General features: G+C 29.3%; 11 protein-coding genes across 11 annotated transcripts; 5 read left to right on the top strand and 6 right to left on the bottom strand.

Annotated features, from left to right (window-relative positions):
• Positions 1-12: 12 nt before the first annotated feature.
• Positions 13-1,795, bottom strand: T551_00485 (uncharacterized protein; the record flags this gene model as incomplete). The annotated part of the gene is made up of 6 exons (XM_018372751.1): positions 13-377; positions 428-495; positions 547-636; positions 694-730; positions 777-888; positions 1,553-1,795. 6 exons carry the CDS (start codon positions 1,793-1,795, stop codon positions 13-15), a joined length of 915 nt encoding a protein of 304 aa, XP_018231087.1.
• Positions 1,796-2,020: 225 nt separating this feature from the next.
• On the bottom strand, positions 2,021-3,635 carry T551_00484 (uncharacterized protein; the record flags this gene model as incomplete). The annotated part of the gene is made up of 10 exons (XM_018372750.1): positions 2,021-2,090; positions 2,138-2,190; positions 2,255-2,270; positions 2,315-2,457; positions 2,522-2,722; positions 2,767-2,862; positions 2,902-3,227; positions 3,277-3,417; positions 3,478-3,527; positions 3,577-3,635. 10 exons carry the CDS (start codon positions 3,633-3,635, stop codon positions 2,021-2,023), a joined length of 1,155 nt encoding a protein of 384 aa, XP_018231086.1.
• Positions 3,636-3,719: 84 nt separating this feature from the next.
• T551_00483 (snoRNA-binding rRNA-processing protein PWP2) lies at positions 3,720-6,640 on the top strand (the record flags this gene model as incomplete). Its single annotated transcript, XM_018372749.1, has 8 exons — positions 3,720-3,737; positions 3,793-3,902; positions 3,950-4,044; positions 4,098-4,347; positions 4,401-4,536; positions 4,581-4,846; positions 4,888-6,501; positions 6,547-6,640. The coding sequence occupies 8 exons, from the start codon at positions 3,720-3,722 to the stop codon at positions 6,602-6,604; spliced, it is 2,547 nt and encodes an 848-aa protein (XP_018231085.1). The 3' UTR covers positions 6,605-6,640.
• A 535-nt stretch (positions 6,641-7,175) lies between these two features.
• On the top strand, positions 7,176-8,125 carry T551_00482 (proteasome core particle subunit alpha 4; the record flags this gene model as incomplete). Its single annotated transcript, XM_018372748.1, has 5 exons — positions 7,176-7,225; positions 7,269-7,308; positions 7,363-7,748; positions 7,798-7,978; positions 8,024-8,125. The coding sequence occupies 5 exons, from the start codon at positions 7,176-7,178 to the stop codon at positions 8,123-8,125; spliced, it is 759 nt and encodes a 252-aa protein (XP_018231084.1).
• A 180-nt stretch (positions 8,126-8,305) lies between these two features.
• T551_00481 (uncharacterized protein) lies at positions 8,306-8,897 on the bottom strand (the record flags this gene model as incomplete). The annotated part of the gene is made up of 6 exons (XM_018372747.1): positions 8,306-8,345; positions 8,390-8,473; positions 8,522-8,580; positions 8,618-8,729; positions 8,782-8,835; positions 8,893-8,897. The coding sequence occupies 6 exons, from the start codon at positions 8,895-8,897 to the stop codon at positions 8,306-8,308; spliced, it is 354 nt and encodes a 117-aa protein (XP_018231083.1).
• A 220-nt stretch (positions 8,898-9,117) lies between these two features.
• T551_00480 (uncharacterized protein) lies at positions 9,118-12,957 on the top strand (the record flags this gene model as incomplete). Its single annotated transcript, XM_018372746.1, has 8 exons — positions 9,118-9,715; positions 9,757-9,879; positions 9,925-11,472; positions 11,512-11,733; positions 11,780-12,042; positions 12,088-12,749; positions 12,794-12,869; positions 12,913-12,957. 8 exons carry the CDS (start codon positions 9,118-9,120, stop codon positions 12,955-12,957), a joined length of 3,537 nt encoding a protein of 1,178 aa, XP_018231082.1.
• Positions 12,958-13,127: 170 nt separating this feature from the next.
• On the bottom strand, positions 13,128-16,100 carry T551_00479 (uncharacterized protein; the record flags this gene model as incomplete). The annotated part of the gene is made up of 9 exons (XM_018372745.1): positions 13,128-13,245; positions 13,290-13,424; positions 13,467-13,848; positions 13,889-14,053; positions 14,096-14,186; positions 14,229-14,310; positions 14,357-14,990; positions 15,033-15,187; positions 15,235-16,100. The coding sequence occupies 9 exons, from the start codon at positions 16,098-16,100 to the stop codon at positions 13,128-13,130; spliced, it is 2,628 nt and encodes an 875-aa protein (XP_018231081.1).
• A 366-nt stretch (positions 16,101-16,466) lies between these two features.
• Positions 16,467-17,921, bottom strand: T551_00478 (uncharacterized protein; the record flags this gene model as incomplete). Its single annotated transcript, XM_018372744.1, has 4 exons — positions 16,467-16,974; positions 17,017-17,221; positions 17,263-17,506; positions 17,550-17,921. 4 exons carry the CDS (start codon positions 17,919-17,921, stop codon positions 16,467-16,469), a joined length of 1,329 nt encoding a protein of 442 aa, XP_018231080.1.
• Positions 17,922-18,059: 138 nt separating this feature from the next.
• On the top strand, positions 18,060-19,001 carry T551_00477 (uncharacterized protein; the record flags this gene model as incomplete). The annotated part of the gene is made up of 6 exons (XM_018372743.1): positions 18,060-18,267; positions 18,314-18,355; positions 18,406-18,491; positions 18,539-18,746; positions 18,789-18,896; positions 18,943-19,001. The coding sequence occupies 6 exons, from the start codon at positions 18,060-18,062 to the stop codon at positions 18,999-19,001; spliced, it is 711 nt and encodes a 236-aa protein (XP_018231079.1).
• A 65-nt stretch (positions 19,002-19,066) lies between these two features.
• Positions 19,067-19,839, bottom strand: T551_00476 (uncharacterized protein; the record flags this gene model as incomplete). The annotated part of the gene is made up of 7 exons (XM_018372742.1): positions 19,067-19,106; positions 19,158-19,175; positions 19,221-19,277; positions 19,323-19,452; positions 19,497-19,603; positions 19,653-19,695; positions 19,752-19,839. The coding sequence occupies 7 exons, from the start codon at positions 19,837-19,839 to the stop codon at positions 19,082-19,084; spliced, it is 468 nt and encodes a 155-aa protein (XP_018231078.1). The 3' UTR covers positions 19,067-19,081.
• Positions 19,840-20,060: 221 nt separating this feature from the next.
• On the top strand, positions 20,061-20,805 carry T551_00475 (thymidylate kinase; the record flags this gene model as incomplete). Its single annotated transcript, XM_018372741.1, has 3 exons — positions 20,061-20,308; positions 20,358-20,445; positions 20,494-20,805. The coding sequence occupies 3 exons, from the start codon at positions 20,061-20,063 to the stop codon at positions 20,803-20,805; spliced, it is 648 nt and encodes a 215-aa protein (XP_018231077.1).
• Positions 20,806-20,821: the final 16 nt, after the last annotated feature.

Below are 20,821 nucleotides of genomic sequence, written 5' to 3'. Positions count from 1 at the left end.
CATTTTTTTTAGTTATGGTGTTGTCCATACTACAATTTCACCGTTAACTCCACAACTAAGCATTTGGTTTTTTTTTGGATGAAATGTAACACAACTAATACATGATCTTTGCGAATTTTTAGGTGCAGATTGTAATTGGTAGATTAATTTTGCTTCCAAAAGATCCCAAACACAAATACGACCATCTTCACTTCCACTAATAATCATCTTTTCTGTTTGGCCAAAACATGATCTTACTCTATATTCTGAATTAACATGCCCTTCAAACGTTTGCAAAAGCCCGCCATTGCACTTGTCAATTAAACGAATCTTTGAATCTAGTGTTGAAATTAGTAAACAATTTCCATCATTCGACTGTTGGACTGAAGTAACAGGTTCTTTGTTTTTTAGCAAAAAATCAAATTTTATCAAAAAATAATCAACTTACGTCCAATCACATCTGTATATAGCTGTCCTCTTCTTAAATCATATGTACGAACCCTTCCATCTACTGATCTGTTCTATTTTAAAATCTAAAAGAGAAATATAGTGAAATCAATTCTTTACCCTGTAACAATTTCATGATTTGCAATTAATACCGAAGAAATACTATCTTTTCCATCTTCCAGCACCTGAATAGGCGTATGCGATGATGATCTAGTTATAAAATCATAGATTAGGTTATATCTTATTTATTATTTGTCGTCAACATACTTGCAGTCCCATAAACGAACAGAGGAATCAAATGATCCTAATAATATATATTGATTTGTATATTTTAAACAAAAAAAATTTACCACTTGCTAAAACAGTTGCTTCTGCATTAAATGCAACTGCATTGACACGTGAAAAATGTCCAGAGAACCTCTGTATTGTCCGTCCAGCTGTAACATCCCACAAAAAGACTTTCTAAAAAGTGTTATCTAAGAAAAAATAAAAAAGCACAAATGGTGCATAAAAAAGAGTATATAATCCAGTAAACCCACCCACACTTCCCACTAAGACTATAGATATTCTTTATACGACCAGTACATAGACTGAAATAAAATAATGTATACAATTCAACAAAATTATACACAATATTCATTCTTCTAAAGCATAGATATCCAGAAATTGATGCCATATTTTAAAAAATATATGTGTGAATCAAATACTAAGTGAAATAGACCTAATAGTTGTTTCCAATCAAGAAAATGTACCAAACCCTCAATTAAACCCATCAAATAAAATAAAAATACACATCATTGAAACATATACATTGAAATCCAAAGAATATATATATATAAACCAGAAATATATGCAAAAACCCATAAATATATGAAAAAACCCATGAATATACGTAAAAGATCAAAAATATACATAAAAACACACTTGTATGTTTAACAATTGTATATATGCACTGAATTATTTAATATATGCATCATATGTGTCAATCTTATATATTTGCCAAAATCTCCTCTTTTTACTTGGTTTTTTGTACTTTTTATAATCTTTCTTCTAATATATGCACTTCAATTAATCTATATTTTTATTTTCTCTCCATATAGCACCATTTTGCATCTTCAAAACCTACCTTATCCCCTCCACTGCTTGCAAAGCGTGTACTATCAATAGAAACTGCAATATCAAGCACTTCATAGCCGTGTGCATGATATTCTTGAACTAAAATACCTGTATGCGGGTTCCAAAGACGAACAAAGCGATCATGTCCTCCTGTTAATGCATATTGACCTGTCGAATTGTAAAGAATAACGTTAACAGGAAATTTGCCAGCGGGTGAAAGAACGTGCAATTTATGAGTAGGAAAAGAAAGCATAAGAAGAGAAAAAAAAAGCGGAAAATATAAAGAAAAAAAGAAAAAAAGTAATGATTGAATGAATAAAAAGCAATGGTGTTATTTCTCTAAAGTTTTTATAAAAAATTAATAAAGCTATGTAGATGGAGTATATGAAGATCAAATATGTTTATATATAAAAAGTTGTAAAATAGTGAAGAAGCGATTAAAAAAAAAGTGAAAGGAGGCCTTTAGGAAGGGGGAATATTATCTGCGACGGCTACTGTTGTTTTGAACAGATTGCATATGTTCTAGTTCAGCTTCGAGTTGTTTAATACTGCAAAAAAAGTTAAAATATATGAAAGATGAAAAAAAGAGAAAAACCTAGTGTGGGCAGTCTCAAGATCTTTATTAAGACGATCACGTTCGGCAATAAGCTATAGATTAGAGTTAAATGAAAGAGAAGAAACAGGCGTAATTTTAAGCCTGGAGAGAAATTACCCTTTGTTCCCATTGTCTTTTAAAGATTAGAAAAATGTAAATAAAACTGAACAAACCTACCTGAAACGAGCTTCTTCTATTTTAACCTGCTCGGTGAATCTTTTACGTAAGGCTTCTTCTTCTTCTTTAAATTTCGGATTATCAAGTTTGCGACTTTTTGCTTCGCCAAATTTACGAATCTCCATTTGCTGTGCACGGTATGCCTTGGACAGTTAGATGGATGAAGAGGAGATGAAAAAGTTCTGGCAAAATAAACAAAATACTTACCTCATAATGGACTTCTTCGGTTGTTTGAATCAAATCCAACATGTGTGTACGAATAAGGAGAGAACGCAATTTTTTAAAATCACAATGTTCATCATTTTCAACTTCTGCAACTCCCCAACTGTATTGTCTTCCTTTGACCATTCGACCATCTGGTGTTTGTACATCTTTATCGCTTCCAATCAACGAAAAAGGCATAGCAGCCTAAATGGTTCTTAGTAGGAGAAATATTTGTCAATTAAACATACTATTAAATTTCTTGCATGTTCTGCAGCAGCTGGATCATCTTCCTCAATAACCGGAGTAAAAATATTAATTTCTTGTGCTGCAATAACATCGCGGATCTAAATCCATTAGGAAAAACAAAAAAATGAAAAACATACTCGTCTTTTAAACTTACTTAAATCACTTTGAGTAAGAGAATCGGCTTTTGCAATCACTGGAATTAAGTTCACACGTGTTCCTAAACGTTTCATTGCCTCGATATCCAAAGGCTTTAATGTGTGACCCGTAGGACGAATAAAATAAAGACATGCATGCACACGAAGGTCAATTTTCTCCATTCTCTTCGGCTGCTGCTCCTGACGCATATATGACTCATGTTGATCATCAATAAACTCTACAATTGGCTGCCACGCCTCGCTATTATTTACATAATCACCAAACCCCGGTGTATCAATAATAGTTAAATTAACCTTAAAAAATCTCTCTAAAAATACAATTAAAACCTCACTGTTTGCCCATAAAAAGCCTTAAACCTTCAATTTCTGCTTTGGTAATCTCAATTTCTACTGTTTGACTAACTTGCTTGCAAAATCGTTTTTTATTATTAGAATAGTTTTTAATTGTCGTACTAAAAAGTGTATTGATCCATGTTGTCTTTCCAAGACCTGATTCACCTAATTTAACACATTTTTATCAGAATATCATTCAATTTTGGCTTTTTTTCCAAGAAAAACCTGCAAGCATCAATGTAAATGTAGCTCCAGATCTAGCAACAATTTTGTGTCTAAAAGACATATTTGTTAATAATATACTTTTAAGAAGACGTTTAGAACCTCTGATTAGGAAGATTTGAAATCCCAATGCCATTGCGGCTATCTTTATCTAATACCATTATTGTAGTCCGTTAAACGTAGGTAAAGTGCAAAAACCTCCCGCACGGCGATAATAATTTAAACGTCAAAAAAAATTGTACTGAATGAAATTTGATTTTAAAGTAAGTTTAAAAGGATTTAAGGCGTTTAAAATGCAATAAATGACATTTATATTAGCTTTCCAATCTACTTGGATCTGTTTATCGCAATGGAAACCTTGTTTTTACGTTAGATAATCGATTATTTAGTCCAGTAGGTAATCGAGTGACACAATTTGATTTGGAGCGGTTTTTTTGTGAAAAAGATGGTTGTTAGTGTCTGAATATCGTTTTAGTAATACATCTGTGACATTTCCTTTTGAAAATGCGAAAAATATTCGCTGTATTGCGGTATCTCCAGCATCTACTTTGTTGCTATCTATTGATGAAGGTATTAAGGATTAATAAACAAAAACATATGGTTCTGATCTTTATAAATATTAGATGGTAGAGCAATACTTGTAAATATTATTAGAAGGACAGTTTTGTATCACTTTAATTTTGGAGAATCAGTTCAAGATGTTCAGTTTTCTCCATGTGGGAAATATTTTGCAGTTGCTCTTGGACAGCGTGTTGAAGTTTGGAGATCACCTCAGCCTACTGATGAACTTCAGTTTTCTCCATTTACAAAACATAGAGTCTATACAGGCCATCATGATACAATAAAAACAATCATATGGTCTCTGGATTCACGGTAATCAAATCTAGTTTTTGGTACTTTTTCTGATATAGTTATCTTTTTTGTAGATTTTTTTTAACATCGTCCAAAGATATTACAGCAAGGATGTATTCTCTAGATCCAATTGAAAATTTTACACCTATGACTTTTTCTGGTCATCGAGAACCTCTAGTTGGTGCATTTTTCTTTTCAACAGAGAAAACAGTATGTTTGAAAAAGAAGTTTTGTAAAAATGCTTATTTGTATAGATATATACAGCGAGTAAAGATGGTGCACTTTTTCATTGGGAAGACTCAGGTCTTTCAGAAGAATCTCTATTTATGAAAAATAAAGATTTAAATAAAGATTTTGTATATAAATGGAGCATTAAGAAAAAGCACTATTTTAACCAGAGAAATGCAAAAATGTCATGTATTGCTTTTCATCATAATTCTAATATACTAGTTGCAGGATTTACATCAGGAATTTTTGCACTTTATGAGCTTCCTGAATTTAATATGATACATACACTTAGGTAAGTCTTCTAATTTTTAACTTTCATTTTAAAAAGTAAAGTATTTCACAAAATGCTATTGATTTTGTTTCTATCAATAAAACCGGTGAATGGATTGCTTTTGGTGCGGGAAAACTTGGTCAATTACTAGTCTGGGAATGGCAATCTGAGTCTTATATTCTTAAACAGCAAGGCCATTTTGATATGATTACTGGAGTTACATATACTCCGGACTCACAAAATGTTGTTACATGTTCTGATGATGGAAAAATTAAGTTGTGGGATATACGCTCTGGTTTTTGTCTAGTTACTTTCTCAGAACATACATCAGCAGTTACTGACATTGATTTTTCTAAATACGGAAATGTTCTTTTTTCATCGAGTTTAGATGGTTCAGTAAGAGCCTGGGATTTAACTCGTTATAGAAATTTTCGTATTTTTGTTTCGCCTATACCTATGGAGTTTTCGTGTTTAGCAGTTGAGCCTAGTGGGGAAGTTGTATGTGCTGGATCCATTTCTTCTTTTGACATACATATATGGTCTGTTCAAACGGGTCAACTTATTGATCGTCTTTCAGGCCATGAAGGACCAGTATCTAGCTTATCTTTTTCAAACACAGGTGATTTTTTAGTTAGTGGAAGTTGGGATAAAACTGTTAAAACTTGGGAAATATTTAGCCGTAATCAATCCGTTGAATCATTTCAATTGCAATCTGATGTTTTGGATGTTGTATTTCATCCTGACGGGAAATATATTTGTGTTTCTACTCTAGATGGGCAATTAACATTTTGGGATATCACTTCAGGAAATCAAATTAATTTTATCGATGGTAAAAAAGATATCTCAGGTGGTCGGAATGTTGGTGATCCGTTTACTGCAGAAAAGTCTGCTAAAAGTAAATCATTTAGCACCATTTGTTATTCTCCTGATGGGTATACGATTCTTGCGGGGGGCAATAGTAAATATATTTGTATATATGATGTTGAAAGCTCTGTTCTTATTAAAAAGATTCAAATATCAAAAAATTTGTCTTTAGATGGTACTCAGGAATTTCTTAATAGCAAAAATGTTACTGAGGCAGGTCCTCTTGAACTTATTGATCAAAGCGATACTTCCGATTTAGAAAATAAAGTAGATCATTCATTACCAGGAGCTAGAAGAGGTGATTTATCTGTTCGAAAATTAAGGCCTGAAATTAGAACTCATGCATTAAAATTTTCATTTAATGGTAGATCTTTTGCTGTTGCATCTACTGAAGGATTGTTAATATATTCATTGGATGATTTGCATATTTTCGATCCATATCAATTAGATATAGAAATAACTCCTCAAACTATTAGAACCGTTTTATTAAAAGATAAAGATTATCTTAAAGCATTCATAATGGCATTCAGACTAAATGAACAATATATTATTCATGAAGTTTATGAATCTATACCATTTAATAATATAAAACTGATTTCACGAGAATTACCTATAGTATATTTAGAAAAATTATTGAAATTTATAGCTTTAATTGCTGAAAGTTCTCCACATATCGAGTTTCATTTATTTTGGATTGAGGCACTTTTTACTTATCATGGAAAATATATAAAATCTCATAATCAAGATTTTATAAAAGAAATAAGAGGAATTCAGAAGTATCTTGTTTATATCCAGCAGGATATTATTAAAGTGTTAGTTCGTTTTTGAAAATTTTTCTTTTTATTAACTTTGTTTAGATCAGATGAAAATGAATACTTTGTCGAATATATTTTAAATAGAAAAAAACATAAATAATCTAATCAAATTAGTTTTATAAAGAGAAAAACTATTACTTAACTATAATTTTCTTTTTTTTCAGCATTAATGAATATATGTTTTGATCTCTTGATATTTTTTATTAATTTGACATTTAAATATCAGACTTTTTTAATTTACTAAGGATATTTTGATAAATAAATATGCAATTATAAACTTCGAAGCATCATTTTTCTATTACTAAAGTTTCAAATATGATTTAATTATATAATATTTTAGGTGTTGAGTACTTTTATTTATAAAACTTCATATATTAAAATTCATCTGAAAAAGAAAAATATTTTTAGAATTTACTAACATTTTACAAAAATAATTTTTTTAAAACATTTGAAAAACCTTTTAGAAATTACAATAAAAAGAAATACATGTATTAATTTTAATAAATAATATTAAAAATTGTAAATCTTAATCTATTATCACTAAAAGAATATTAATATTATTTTTTTTCAAGTTAACCTGTTAAAAATCTCGAATTTTAACAACTTCAAAAAATTAAAATTTAAAAAAATACAAATTTAACAGCAATTCGTTATTTTTTAGCCAAAAAACAATGAGTGGAAGCTATGATAGAGCAATTTCAGTATTTAGTCCCGACGGACGGTATTTTTTATCTTTTTTTTTGATAAAAAATTAATAAAAATAGATTATTACAAGTAGAGTATGGACAGGAAGCAGTTAAGAAGGTTTTTAAATATAATATTTATCTTCAGACTATTTCACCTAATACATAAACTAAGGGTGCAACATGTGTTGCAGTTAAAGGGAAAGATATAGTCGTTTTGGGCGTTGAAAAAAAAACAGCATTGAAACTTGAAGATACTCGAACAGCAAAAAAAATAGGCGTTATTGATCATCATGTATGTCTTGCATTTGCGGGTCTTAATGCAGATGCACGTATTCTTTTGGATAAAGCTAGAACAGAAGCACAAAGTCATCGTCTTACAGTTGAAGATCCAGTAACAGTTGAATATATAACAAAATATGTTGCAGGTGTCAAACAGAAATATACACAATCAGGAGGAGTACGTCCATTTGGTGTCTCTACATTAATTTTTGGCTTTGATCCAGACGACATAGTTCCACGACTTTATCAAACAGAACCTGCTGGGATATATACTGCATGGTAGGGAGTAGTATCTAAGAGTATAAACTAGCTTTAATTATTTTTAAAGGAAAGCAAATGCTATTGGAAAATCAAGTAAAACGGTTCGTGAATTTTTAGAAGCAAATTTTAAAGATAACATGGAGAAAAATGATGCAATCAAATTAACAATTAGAAGTTTGCTAGAAGTAGTTCAAACGGGTGTAAAAAATATAGAAGTTGCATTCATGATGCCAAGGAAAAAAATTGAAGTAAGTTATTTTTAAAATGAGACTTTATCTTAAACAACAAATTAGTTTTTAAGTACTGATGAAATTGAAGCAATAATTAAAGAAATATCAGCAGAGAAAGAGCAAGAAACTGCTCGTAAAAAGCATCTTAGTCAAACACAGGTTTAAAGGAAAAATAAGGCATAAAGACGTATAAAATTTCCACGTCATTTATATGTACATATAACAAATTACAATATTAATAAATATTTTCAGTTTTCTTAAGTTCCTTTGACTTGTCTTCGACATCTTTTCATTGAAAAGGCGTTATCCAAAAGATCTATTTGCATTTTTATTTGCAAAAATGAACTATTTTGTATCATGGCGTTTACGATAATCTTTGATTACTCTAAACCAATAAACAACACTTCCTAATCACAAAAAAGGCCATACCTGCTGTCTTTACGAACATCTTCTGTCTCAATTGTCAACGCAGGCTGAGGAGTAATTGCATTAATGATAAAGTGATTGTCACAACTAAAATCCTATCAATTTTTAATTTCAAATCATGTTTAACATTCGAACTGAGGACAATATTCATCCGATTCATCTTCAAAATCTTCAATATTCTTTCTAAATGCTTTCTAATCCTGTTTAACTCTTTTTTCAAAAAAATAATACATAAAAACCAAATGTTGGAATTACTTTGCATTTTTTACATATAAATGTTATTTCATCTAATTTTAACAAAGGATGATCTGACACTTCTAAATGACATTCTGGACAATCAAACCTATATATTTACTCAATCTCTTTCTATAAACCCACTTTGCTGTATTATTCACCATCTTTTACAACATGGTACTCGGATAGAGACTTGTGCATTTAAAATATGTTTACTAAAAAGAAATAATTATCAAAAAAAGCTTTTTTTTTTTAGTAAATATACTCCATACCACATCAATTAATACTAAAATTCTTTTATAATTCTTTAATTTTTTTCAATAATAAATTTTAATCTTAAGGTTAACAATAATGTGTTCGTTTTCATGCTGATTACGATCTTTTATAAAGTTAACAAAACAAAAATAAGAAGGTATAAAGTCTATTTAAGCAGTTTAAAACATTAAAACATAATAGATGACCTAGTTTTATATAAATGTATCTTTTTTTCCGCAAAAATGGGTGTTATAGAAGAAGAGAAATCAGTTTCTCAATTAAAAGAAAAGTTTGAAAGACTTGCTACAGAACAAAGATATCATAGGTCATATAGAGGACTAGAAGGGAATGAAAAATGTGTAAAATCATCTCCTATATATTTTCGAAGCTACAGAAGCTCAATAAGATCGCCTGTTGAAGAAAAATTAACATACGAACGATCATATATAAGAGTGCCAAGTATTGAAAGAAAGCCAAAGATAAGGTCTTTTTCTTGCAGTGTGAATGCATCAAAAGCTCCATGTCATGTTCGAGATATTTCCAGTGATCTTGATGTTGCAATTCCTGATACATTCTATGATTTGGCGGATGCAGATACACAGCCTCTTAGACCCTCTATGAAACGAGCTAAAGGAGCGTTTTCAGATCATAAGAATTTATTTAGTGATTATTATGATGCAGATGATTCGTCATTTAAAGACAATATTTTTGATGAAGAACCATACAATCCCTTAGATTCTTTGACTCATGATTCAGATTTTGCAATCCGGTCACCAGAGCTTTCTGAGTTTACACCAATCGAAATACATTCTAAAAAAAAAGAATATTATGATGATCCATGTATATTTTTCATCTTATACTAAATCGTTAATATTAAATAGATTTTGATCATTTTACACCTGAGCAAGTCGACACGTTTCCGTCTCCTAGATTAGAAGAATATATTCAAGAGAACCAAAGTTTAATTCAAGATATAATGGAATCTCCTTTTCAGGATTCTATAGGTAAATAGTACTTTTGTTATTAAAAATCAAACTAAATCATATTAGATATTAATGATTTTAAAGCTATTTCTACAAAAAAAAAGACATCTTCTCATAAATGCATAAGTCCAGTATCTGATGACATTATTTTTCATGATAATTTTTCAAATATTTCCACATCTAAATTTTTTAAAACAGATTTTAATGAATTACCAAAATGTGATGGATATTTAGATATTAACAATAGCGATATATCTTTCAAATTAGACAGTAATCAACCGAAATTGTCACGGTCTCTTTCTCCTTTTAGGAATCCACCCATTATTCCGCCGAAACCTGATGATATTTTAAAAGCTCGTGCTCAAAAATCTTTTAATTTCACAAAATCACAAATAGAAATTAAGAAAGAGCCTGTTGAAAAGTCTAAATTATTTAAAGGACATATGAAGTCTTATAGTATGTCGACCAGATTACCAGGAAGTGAATCTTTTTCATGTCCATCTACAGATTTTCATTATTCTTCTATATCTTTAGCAGAAACATCTGTTATGGATGAATATGATTCTGATGCAGAAGAAAAAAATACTGAGTCTTCTGAAAATCATTCTACAACAGATTATCCAGATTCATCACAAACAAATCGTCGACGACCAATATTTAAAAATGGCCCTCTAGAAATCCAAGGTCGTTCAGAAATTAAACACTGTCTTATTTCAGGAGATTATTTATGTTCCTGTGGTACTATTATAAAAGTATGGAATATTAAGACTAATGAAGTTATATGGTCATTACCTTCTAATGATATGAAAATAACTAGTATGTCTTTTGTTCCATCTCGAGATATAAATGAAGAAGGAACTAGAATATGGTTAGGAACTAAAGATGGTAATATTTCAGAAATCAATATATTTTATCAAGGATTTGTTGATAAACGTTTTGGTGTTCATTCTCATCCGATTATATATATATTAAGGTGTGGATATGAATTATGGACTCTTGACGACAGCGGAAAACTTTTAATTTGGTCTGATGATACACATCAAAATGGTTTGCATCTTCAAAGCACGCCTCGTACATATAAAGTTACACCCAAGGCGACCTTTAGTTTTGTTGTAAAAAATCAACTCTGGTTAGGAGCATCTAAATCAGTATATGTATATAATCCAAAAACTCAAACAAATAATCATCCATTTGTTGCAACAGCGCGCCCAATTGTACCTCATTTACCTGTAGGAGAAATATCATGTGGTACTATTCTTCGAAATCAACCAGATTTAGTTTATTTGGGACATCAAGATGGGAAAATTTCTGTTTATTCTAGGACCTCTCTTTCTTGTTTAGAAGTTATTAATGTTAGTCTTTATAATATTGTAGCTATGGTTGGTGTCGGTGATTATTTATGGGCTGGATTCAAGACAGGAATGATTTATGTATATGATCTTCAATCTAAGCCTCGAAAAATAAAGAAAGGTTGGTGGGCACATAAGTACCCAATATTAGAATTGCATCTAGATACAACAAGTATTTGGAGAGTTAAAAGATATCAGGTTCTATCTTTAGCTTCTGATAATATTATCAGGATATGGGATGGGTTATTGATGGAAGATTGGCTAGGTATTAAAATTTTAAATTTTATAAATTTTAATATTTTAGAAAATGAAATGTGTAAACGAGATGAGGAATTTTGTACATTTCGAAACATAAACATTACTGTTTGTACATGGAATGCAGGCGCATCAAGGCCTAATGATTTGAATTCTTCAACAGATGATTTTTCTTTTTTTGAAAAAGTTCTAGAATCTCCGAATCCTCCAGAAATAATAGTTTTTGGTTTTCAAGAACTTGTTGATCTAGAAAACAAGCGTTTAACTGCTAGTATATTTTTTTAAAACTGTTTTATATAATTTAACATTTATTCTAGAGCATTTAATGAAATTTAATAAAAAAAAAGATTCTAAACAATTACAAGAACATATGTCTTCTCAGTATAGTGCATGGAAGGAACGGTTAACTAACGAAATAATAACGTATGTACAATCTGAATTTCAATATTGTCTTCTTCATTCAGAAAATCTTGTTGGATTATTTACGTGCATTTTTACTAAAACTTCAATAAAATCACATATTAAAAAATTAAATAGTATCCATGTTAAAACTGGTTTAGGTGGATTGCATGGAAATAAAGTACAATTTTTATAATTTTCGCAAATTTTAGCTTATAAAACTTAGGGAGCACTTGTTATACGTTTTATACTTGATGATACATCATTATGTTTTATTAATTGTCATCTTGCTGCTGGACAGTCTCAGGTAGTACATAGAAATAATCATTTAGCTACAATTTTAGAATCATCAGATTTTTCTCCAGAATTAGATAATTCTAAAAGGGCAGATTTATTTGTTGGAGGAGGAGATGGATCAATGATTTTGGATCATGAAATCTGTATATTAAATGGAGATTTGAACTACCGCATAGATATGCGTCGTGATGCAATTTTAAATTACATTAATTTAAAAGATTATCAATCACTTCTTGAAAAAGATCAGCTTATTCTTCAAAAAAAAAAAAATCCAGGATTTCGGTTACGTCTTTTTAATGAAGCACCAATTGATTTCCCTCCAACTTATAAATATGATATAGGAATAGATAATTATGATACTAGTGAGAAAAAGAGATGTCCTGCATGGTGTGATCGTATTTTTTATAGAGGTAGCAGAGTTAAATGCACCAGTTATCGCCGATTAAATGTACGAATTTCTGATCATCGTCCAGTTGTAGCAACGTTTACAGCAAGGACAAAAAAAATAGACCCTTCAAAAAAAAAAGCTGTTTGGGAATCAGTTGCTTCTAGTTGGATGGATACTGCTCAAAATTTCCGAGAAATGGCTAAGTAATATTCATTTTGTTTATTTATTTTCTTTTTCACACATTTAGACTTGACTATTTAGTTTCTGATTGCGGCTTTGAAGGTGAATTAGCATCTAAAGTATTGAATGATTGTAATGGAGAGGTTTATAAATTTTTAAATTCATACAAATTATTAATTCAAACAGATACCTAATGCATTAACTAGACTTTTAAATAAAAAATATAAATAATTACGAAAATCTTTAATCATACATTTTTATATTCCACAAAATATAACAAATTGAATACCTTTTAAAATATAATGCCAAAAACAATGTTAAAACTGAACCTTGAAACAATATCAACATGTTAAAATTAAGTTTTAAAACAATATTAACATGCTAAAACCATAAACTTAATTTCATTTCGTAACATTTTTTTCAGGTTCTTTGCTTCCATCTATTTCTCTATATTCTCTAAATTTTTTTCTTCTTCGTTTACTTTCATATTCATGCCAATCTCCTTTCATACTACTTAATCTAGAAATACTTAAAAACTAATTTAAATAGTATTAGTTATTTACCCTAGAGGAGGTTCGGGTTTAGGTTCTTCTTGAGTAAAAAAACTATGTTTTAGTGCCTCAGTTGCAGTCGGTCGTTTTGATGGATCCAATGCTAATATGTTTGAAATAAGGTTTAAAGCAGCAGGAGACAAGATGCTGTAATAAATAAGAATAAGAAAATAAAAAATGATCATTTACGTTGAATAGCAATCATAGAATTTTCCAGCTTTTTTTTCAGCTGGTTTAAGTAATTCATACCATGGTAATCGATTTACAGTAGGCCAGTTTTCATGTGTTGGTGTTCCCATCATATCATATATAAGTTCGAGTTGATGAATTTCATCATGTCCTGGAAATAATGGTTTTTTGGTAAATAATTCAATCATTATACATCCTGCACTCCAAATATCAACAGAAGGCCCATATGCTGTAGCTCCCAAAAGAAGCTCTGGAGGTCGAAACCAAAGAGTAATTACTCTATTAGTATAATCGGCAGTATTATGTTTTTTATGATAATATCGAGCTAATCCAAAATCTGCTAATTTTAACTGCCCAAAATTATCAAGAAGGATATTTGATCCTAATATATGTTAGTTTAAAATAATTATTAAAAATTATACCTTTAATATCACGATGCAATACTCCACGGTGATGAAGATATTCTAACCCATCTAACATTTGTTTGCAAAGATGTTTTGTATGTGAAAGTTCAAAGTGGAAATTAGGATTTGATAATACACCAGATAAATCGTGATCCATGTATTCAAAAACCATATATACAGTGCCTAAATGTAATTAATTTAAATTATTATATAAAAAAAAATTACTTTTTTCTACCATCATTTCCAAAAGACAAACAACATTAGGATGCCTTAAAGACTGTAACAACTTAATTTCTCTCATAGCAGTTATTGGAAACTAAATATAATTAACTTTTTTAAAAAAAAAAGCTAAAATTACCCCATTTTTTTCATATTCCATCCGAATTTTCTTTAAAGCAACTAATTCATTAGTTATTCTATTACGAGCTTTATATACTTTTCTATTAAGCATTAAAAATATTAATAACAACTTTAAAATAAAAATACCCATATGTTCCTTCACCAACTTGACCAATCCTTTCATATACATATCCTTCTTTAGAATCAATCATAGTTATTTTCGTTATTGGTTTTACAATCGAAATACTCTTTGTTTCAAAATCTTTAGAATAATGTTGAATATTATCAGTCTCTAAATAATTTATATTTTCTGAATCTTTTAATGTATTTTCAGATAATTTTTTAGATTTTTTTATAGGTAAAAAATCCTTTTCTTCATTTACTAATGCTGAATAGGTACTTAAAGATCTTTTTGATAATTTTGCATCATTATGTAATTTTTCTACAGTTGAACTATTTTTAGACTCACAAGTTTTATACTTGGAGGAAAAATCTGTATTTGAATCAAAAGATGTATTTTCTAAATGCAAATGAGAAGTGGATTGTACACTTTTTGGATTCGAGAGTTTAAATGACACTATAGGTGTCGTAGAATGCTGTTTATTTTCTAAATGAAATTCAACATTATCTTGTTTTTTTGTGATATTTTCTTTGAAATTAAGAGTTTGTGGTGTCCTAGTGAATGCTTCATTTACATCATATAACTTGTTATTTTTATGAATTGGTTGGCTATAGCGGTCCATATTTTTCATATTATTATATTTATAATCTAAAAGATCACCTTATATTAATTAATAGACAATAAAAATATAAAGTTACAAACTAGATGTATCTTCATGTTTTTTCGGATTTATTTTAGTAGTATCTGTTTCTGTATATGAATCGGGGCTTTTATACAAAACATCTGTATCTTTTGAATTATTTTCAAGTTCATTAGAAAACGGTGACCTATAATATGTATCCTTATCATACACATATCTGGATGCTAATTAATCATAATTATATACATCATTAATCATTATTACCGGTATTTTGGATTCCTAGAATTACTATTATGTTTATATTTTTGATAATCAGAAGTGCTAGAAGGTCGATAAAACGTATCTGAATTTTCTTTGTAATAAGATGTTGAAGTCCTAGTGTTTTTGTATCTTTCTTTGGGTAGAAATTTAGAATCATAATGGTCAGTCTCATATTTAGAGCTGTATGAATGATTATATGAAGAGGTTAAAAGAGAAGATGAATTCCTAGGTATCTGTTTTTCAGAATAATTGTATGTTTTCTTGTAACCTTGATGTTTATTTTCAAATGAATAAGAATATCTAGATGTATTATGAGAATAGCGATCATTAAAATATTCTGGCGAATATGCATATTCCTTCCTTGACGAATAATGCTTCAATTCTAAAGACCTACCATAGCTTTCTCCTGAATCTGATCTTGAACAAGAGGTTCTATTAAGCCGTAGTCTTCTTTTAGAATTATCAAACTGAGGGGAACGAGAATTGTATATCTTATGTTGGGGAATAGAAGAGGATGTTGACTTCTGAGATACACTTGTTGATGGACTACGTTTTCTATATGGAGACACCCTTGCTTTGGTTCTAGAGCTTTCATCATATATATATGTTGGATATCGTTTTTGCATGCTTCCATGATAAAAATTTTTGTAATAAGGAGACCTTGAACGCCTTCTATAAGTTTCTAAACCATTATCTGTCTCTTTTCTATCTAATTTTGCATCTTTTTCAAACAAATCTTGACCATACATTGTTTCTCGTTGTATTGTTTTTCTAACGCCTCTTTTATCCAACTTAAATGACGAATCCCTCAATTTACCATCTCTCTGATGCTTTCTATATATTTCTGAATGATATCTAGTGTTTTTCATTCTTTAAAAATGTATATGTTTTATAATGTTAATTAAACTAATAATAAACCAGTGATAACCTTGCATCAAATGTAAATAACAACTAATTTCATAAAAAACAAACTCATAGAAACTCTCTTAGAATAAATATCTTTATACCAATATATTATTAATCTCTTTATAAAGATCTAAGTACTTTTATTCTTTTTTTCTATATGTTGTATACATCGAGAGTTGCAGCTGCAGAAGAAATGATGATGCAAAGAGAAGAGAAAGATAATAAAAAATACATAAAGATAAATAAAACGTTTCAATTGAATATGTAAAAAATAATATAAATTAATGATAATAGATTTGTTGAGAAAACTTCAAAAGAAAGTGAAATTATTATTGAGACATGATAGGAAGGTCAGGAGGAAGACCAGAAGGCAAAAAAGATGTGAGTCCAAGAGTCCAAATACCAGCTAAGGTGTATAAGCTCATCCTCCATCCATAGTAGAATCCATCGAGAGTATAAGGTTTATTATTCTCTTCATGTAAAATACACCATATAGTGCCAGAAATGCCAGTATATCTTCCTGGTCTGACAAGTGTCCGTTCCATATTTGATATATGTAACTGTGCTCTGCGCAAGATAGTTTCCAATGGTAGTTTGATAGAAAGATGTGCTAGTGCAGCGATTAATGAAGTAAAATTGTGCATAATTGGTGTTTCATATGGATCTATAACAAGCCCACATTTATTAAAAAAGATAGGAATGATCAAAGATACAGCGTTAGGTAATGTTGAATATAATAAAGTTGGAAGAATTAATGTAGGTGGACATATAGAAAAAGAAAGTAAATTTGTTTTTAAAAATTTATGAGAATTTAAACGCCTAGGTGTCATCATAATACTAAAAAAAATAAGAATGATAAAGACATTACAATGTACTTACCGTGTTTTTGCAATATCAATGGGCGCTAAAAGTAATGATGTAAATGCAGATGACGTTAGAGATATGAAAAATGAAGCTATCCAATGATCAAAGTCGATAGTTTCAGGAAAAAAATCTGGGAAAGAAAAAGTTTTTGATAGAAAAGATGAACTCCATGATTCAATGATTGAATACAAGATGCTATATATAAAAGATATATTCTGAGCTAAATTGATGAACATTATTTCAAGGATTATTTATATCTACCTTTCCACAAACCAAAAACACCCTCCTTGTTCCACAATGCATAAATAGCAGCTCTTACTTGAGTTTTTTCAATATTGATTTCCCACGGAAATTGTATTTCATGGTCATTTGGAGGTGTTAGGATATACCCTTCACGATCAACAATTCCTCTCTTAGATGTATAAGATAAATCAGGAGATATAGTAAGAGAGTTAGGTTCATAAAAATATGGAGGATCAGACTCATTCGATACTATAGATTCGCTCTACTTTAAATCAAAAAAGTACTAATAACATTTTTATCAATACTTCATCTGATATACTATATCTTTCTTCAAAAAAATCATTTATTTCATTTTTATTTTCATTTTGCTTTAATTTAGCATGGTATTGACATTGTAAAATTGTTTTCGCTGTTTCGAATGGTTGGACAACAAATACACATAAATAACGCACAATAGAACTATATAGTATTTTTTTGAACAATTCTCTATTGTTTTTAAAGTCAAAATAGTCTAAATGTTCCGATTTTCTCCAATTTTTATTTGATGAAATTTTATATAATTCTTCAGTATTTTGATTAATTCCCTGTTCTAAAACATATGAAAAATCAGATGGAATATAATAAGGTCTATAAGGACTGCTTTGACCCTTTAATATCCCAAAATCTTCTGTATCCATATTTCTTTTTCTAAATTTCTCTTTTTTAATTTTTCATGAGGTTTACGATAATCAATATTATATTGTACGAGATATGTTATAATATTATAATTCTTAAATCTAATTTTTTAAAGTTTAAATATATTTCACAAAAATACAATGAAAGTATCTATTGAACACTCTAAAAGGAGTAATGAAGATATTTCAGATTTTCAAGTAAAAAAAAGACGAAAAATAAAAAATAAAGAAAAAATAGCATATGAAAACTTAAAGAACAGAAAATTGAAAAAAATACAAAAAAAACAAATACATAAGGAAAAAAATGAAGTAAATGATATTATTACGAGTGATACGGACTCTTCTATATGTAATTTAGGATGATTTTTCATTATCATTCATTAATAACTATAAAGCAGTAGATATGGTAGAAAATGAGAAAAAAAAAAATGATGACCGTAGGTTACTACTTTTATTAACATTTCTATATTTTGGCTGATTTTAGTAGAATCTACAATTTCTGACAATTCAGTTAAATTTGCTTCTGCTTTATCAAAAATTATATCATCAACTGTAGATTCATTTGATAAAAATGTGAGTAAATAGATGTTAAAAACATATTGGAGTTGATTCAGTAAAAGGATCCTGTTCTTAGTTATAGCAAAATAGACATGGCTAAAAAGATTGAAGAAAAAAGTATAGAAAACAAGGCAAAAATGTTAATTTCAATTGAAAAAAAAAAAGAAAAAGAAAAAGGAAGAATAAAAGATATTATTCCCATAGATGATAATGAAGCACGAAAAGCTCTAGAATATGAAAAATCTCTACGAAAAATTGCTCAAAAAGGAGGTAAATTCAAAAAAAAGATTAACAATTAGCTAAATAAGCAAGTTATTAATCTATTTAATACTATCCAAGCAGTACAAACCAAGGCAAAAAAAGTTTCTAAAGAAATGAAAAAGAAGAAATTAATGAGCACACAAAAAAGAGAAAAAGAAGGTAAAAATTTGATGTTTACAATAAAATATCAATTAATATAATACAGTTGCAAAAATGTCAAAGCAGGAGTTTCTGGATATGATTAGAAAAACAAATAAGACATGATACTATGAAAAAGAAAAGTTTTTTCTACAGTAAGAATTGTTGTAACTATTTATAGTACTCCATTAAATGATATTTTAAAGTTATTGTTTTTTGAACTGTATATTCCTAAAAATACTATATTAATTATAATTACAAACAATTAACATGCACTCTTACCGAGTTGCTGTCGGAAGCCTAATTTTTATTAGCAAAAATATTAAAATGTCATAAATTTTTTACATAAGAGTAATTCCATCTAAATCTTTATTCATAATAATTTGACACCCTAACCTTGATCTATTCATTTATAAATATTTCATGTGTTCTACATGTTTTCATTACGTTTCAGTAAGCCCAAATGCTAGATCAAGCATATCTAGCTCTTTCTCCGACTGCTCTTCCATCTTATTATAATATTCAGGATCTACAATAACATGGCACGTAGAACATGCTATAGACCCCTCACATGCACCTTTTAAAATTCAAAAAACATATATTCTTGCTAAAAAAGCTTACCCTCAAGATCAATATTATTTTCATGTGCAATATCTAAAATAGAATGGCCCTCAGACACTGTTAACGTTTTACGTTCTCCCATAGGCGTTACAAAAGTACATTTTAACCTTGAAATAGAATCATAAAAAGCTTATATAAAATATTAATTCATCATACTGTTGTTCAGGCTCTGGATATGTAATTTTTCCATCTAAAAGCACTAAAAATGCATCAAAATCGAAAAGAAGAAAAACATTCTTTTTATTCTTAACGTACTCGGTCCATTTTTAAGGCCCATTTTCACTCCAAATAAATATTTAAGACGATTTAGATCTTTTTTATGAATCTTCTTAAAATGTATCATTTTTTTAAATAAAACACTTAAGCCCTGCTTAAAAAACATATTGGGGCCTATAAAAGCACATAATGACGATGGAAGACGCGTTCCTGCTATCAAAAACGGGCTCATCTTCCATTTCTTTGTCTATATCAAATATTTATAATACCACAGATAATGCAGACCGTGCGAGGTCAATACTGCAACATTAAAAAAAAGATTAGAAATTAAAAGATAAAAAGAGGGTAATGAAAAATAGGATTTTGAACAGAGGTGCTCTTATTGTTATAGAAGGACCAGATAATGCAGGGAAAACAACTCAATGTGAGCTTCTAGCAAATGAATTTCTTATTAAAAATCTGCCAGTAAAAATTCAGAAATTTCCAGATAGGAGCACAGAAATTGGAAAAATCATAAATTCATATCTTTCAGGAGATCTTGAACTTGAGGACCATGCAATTCATCTTTTGTTCAGTGCAAATCGGTGGGAAATCAGGTATATAATGGCCAAAAACACAAATGATATTTTTTCTTATTAAAAACAGTGAAAAAGTACGCAAGAATCTTGAAGAAGGGACTTTTGTAATTGCAGATCGCTATATATACTCGGGAATTGCATTTTCTGTAGCAAAGGTGCATGAAATTTATGCAAAACAACAATTTTGATGTTGAGATATTTAGGGACTTGATATAGAGTGGTGTAAAGCACCAGAAAGAGGATTGCCGCTTCCAGACTGTGTGATCTACTTAGATGTGGATCAAGAAAAGACTTCTCAGCGACAAAACTATGGAACAGAACGCTATGAAACTAAAGTAATGCAAGAAAATGTTCGATCTATATTTAAAGATATTTCTGAAGCAAATAATAATGTATGTTGTCCATGGTATTGGATAAACGCTTCAAATTCTGTTTTACAAGTAAAAACCGAAATATGGAATGCTGTACATGAAATTATAAACAATAATATGAACAAAATTCACGAATTCTATTAAAAATGATTATATTTAA

The sequence above is a fragment of the Pneumocystis jirovecii genome (assembly GCF_001477535.1).
Source record: "Pneumocystis jirovecii RU7 chromosome Unknown supercont1.2, whole genome shotgun sequence".
Classification (NCBI taxonomy): Eukaryota; Fungi; Ascomycota; class Pneumocystomycetes; order Pneumocystales; family Pneumocystaceae; genus Pneumocystis; species Pneumocystis jirovecii.
The sequence above is the reverse complement of the archived record's forward strand: the minus strand, read 5'-3'. Positions and strand labels throughout refer to the sequence as shown.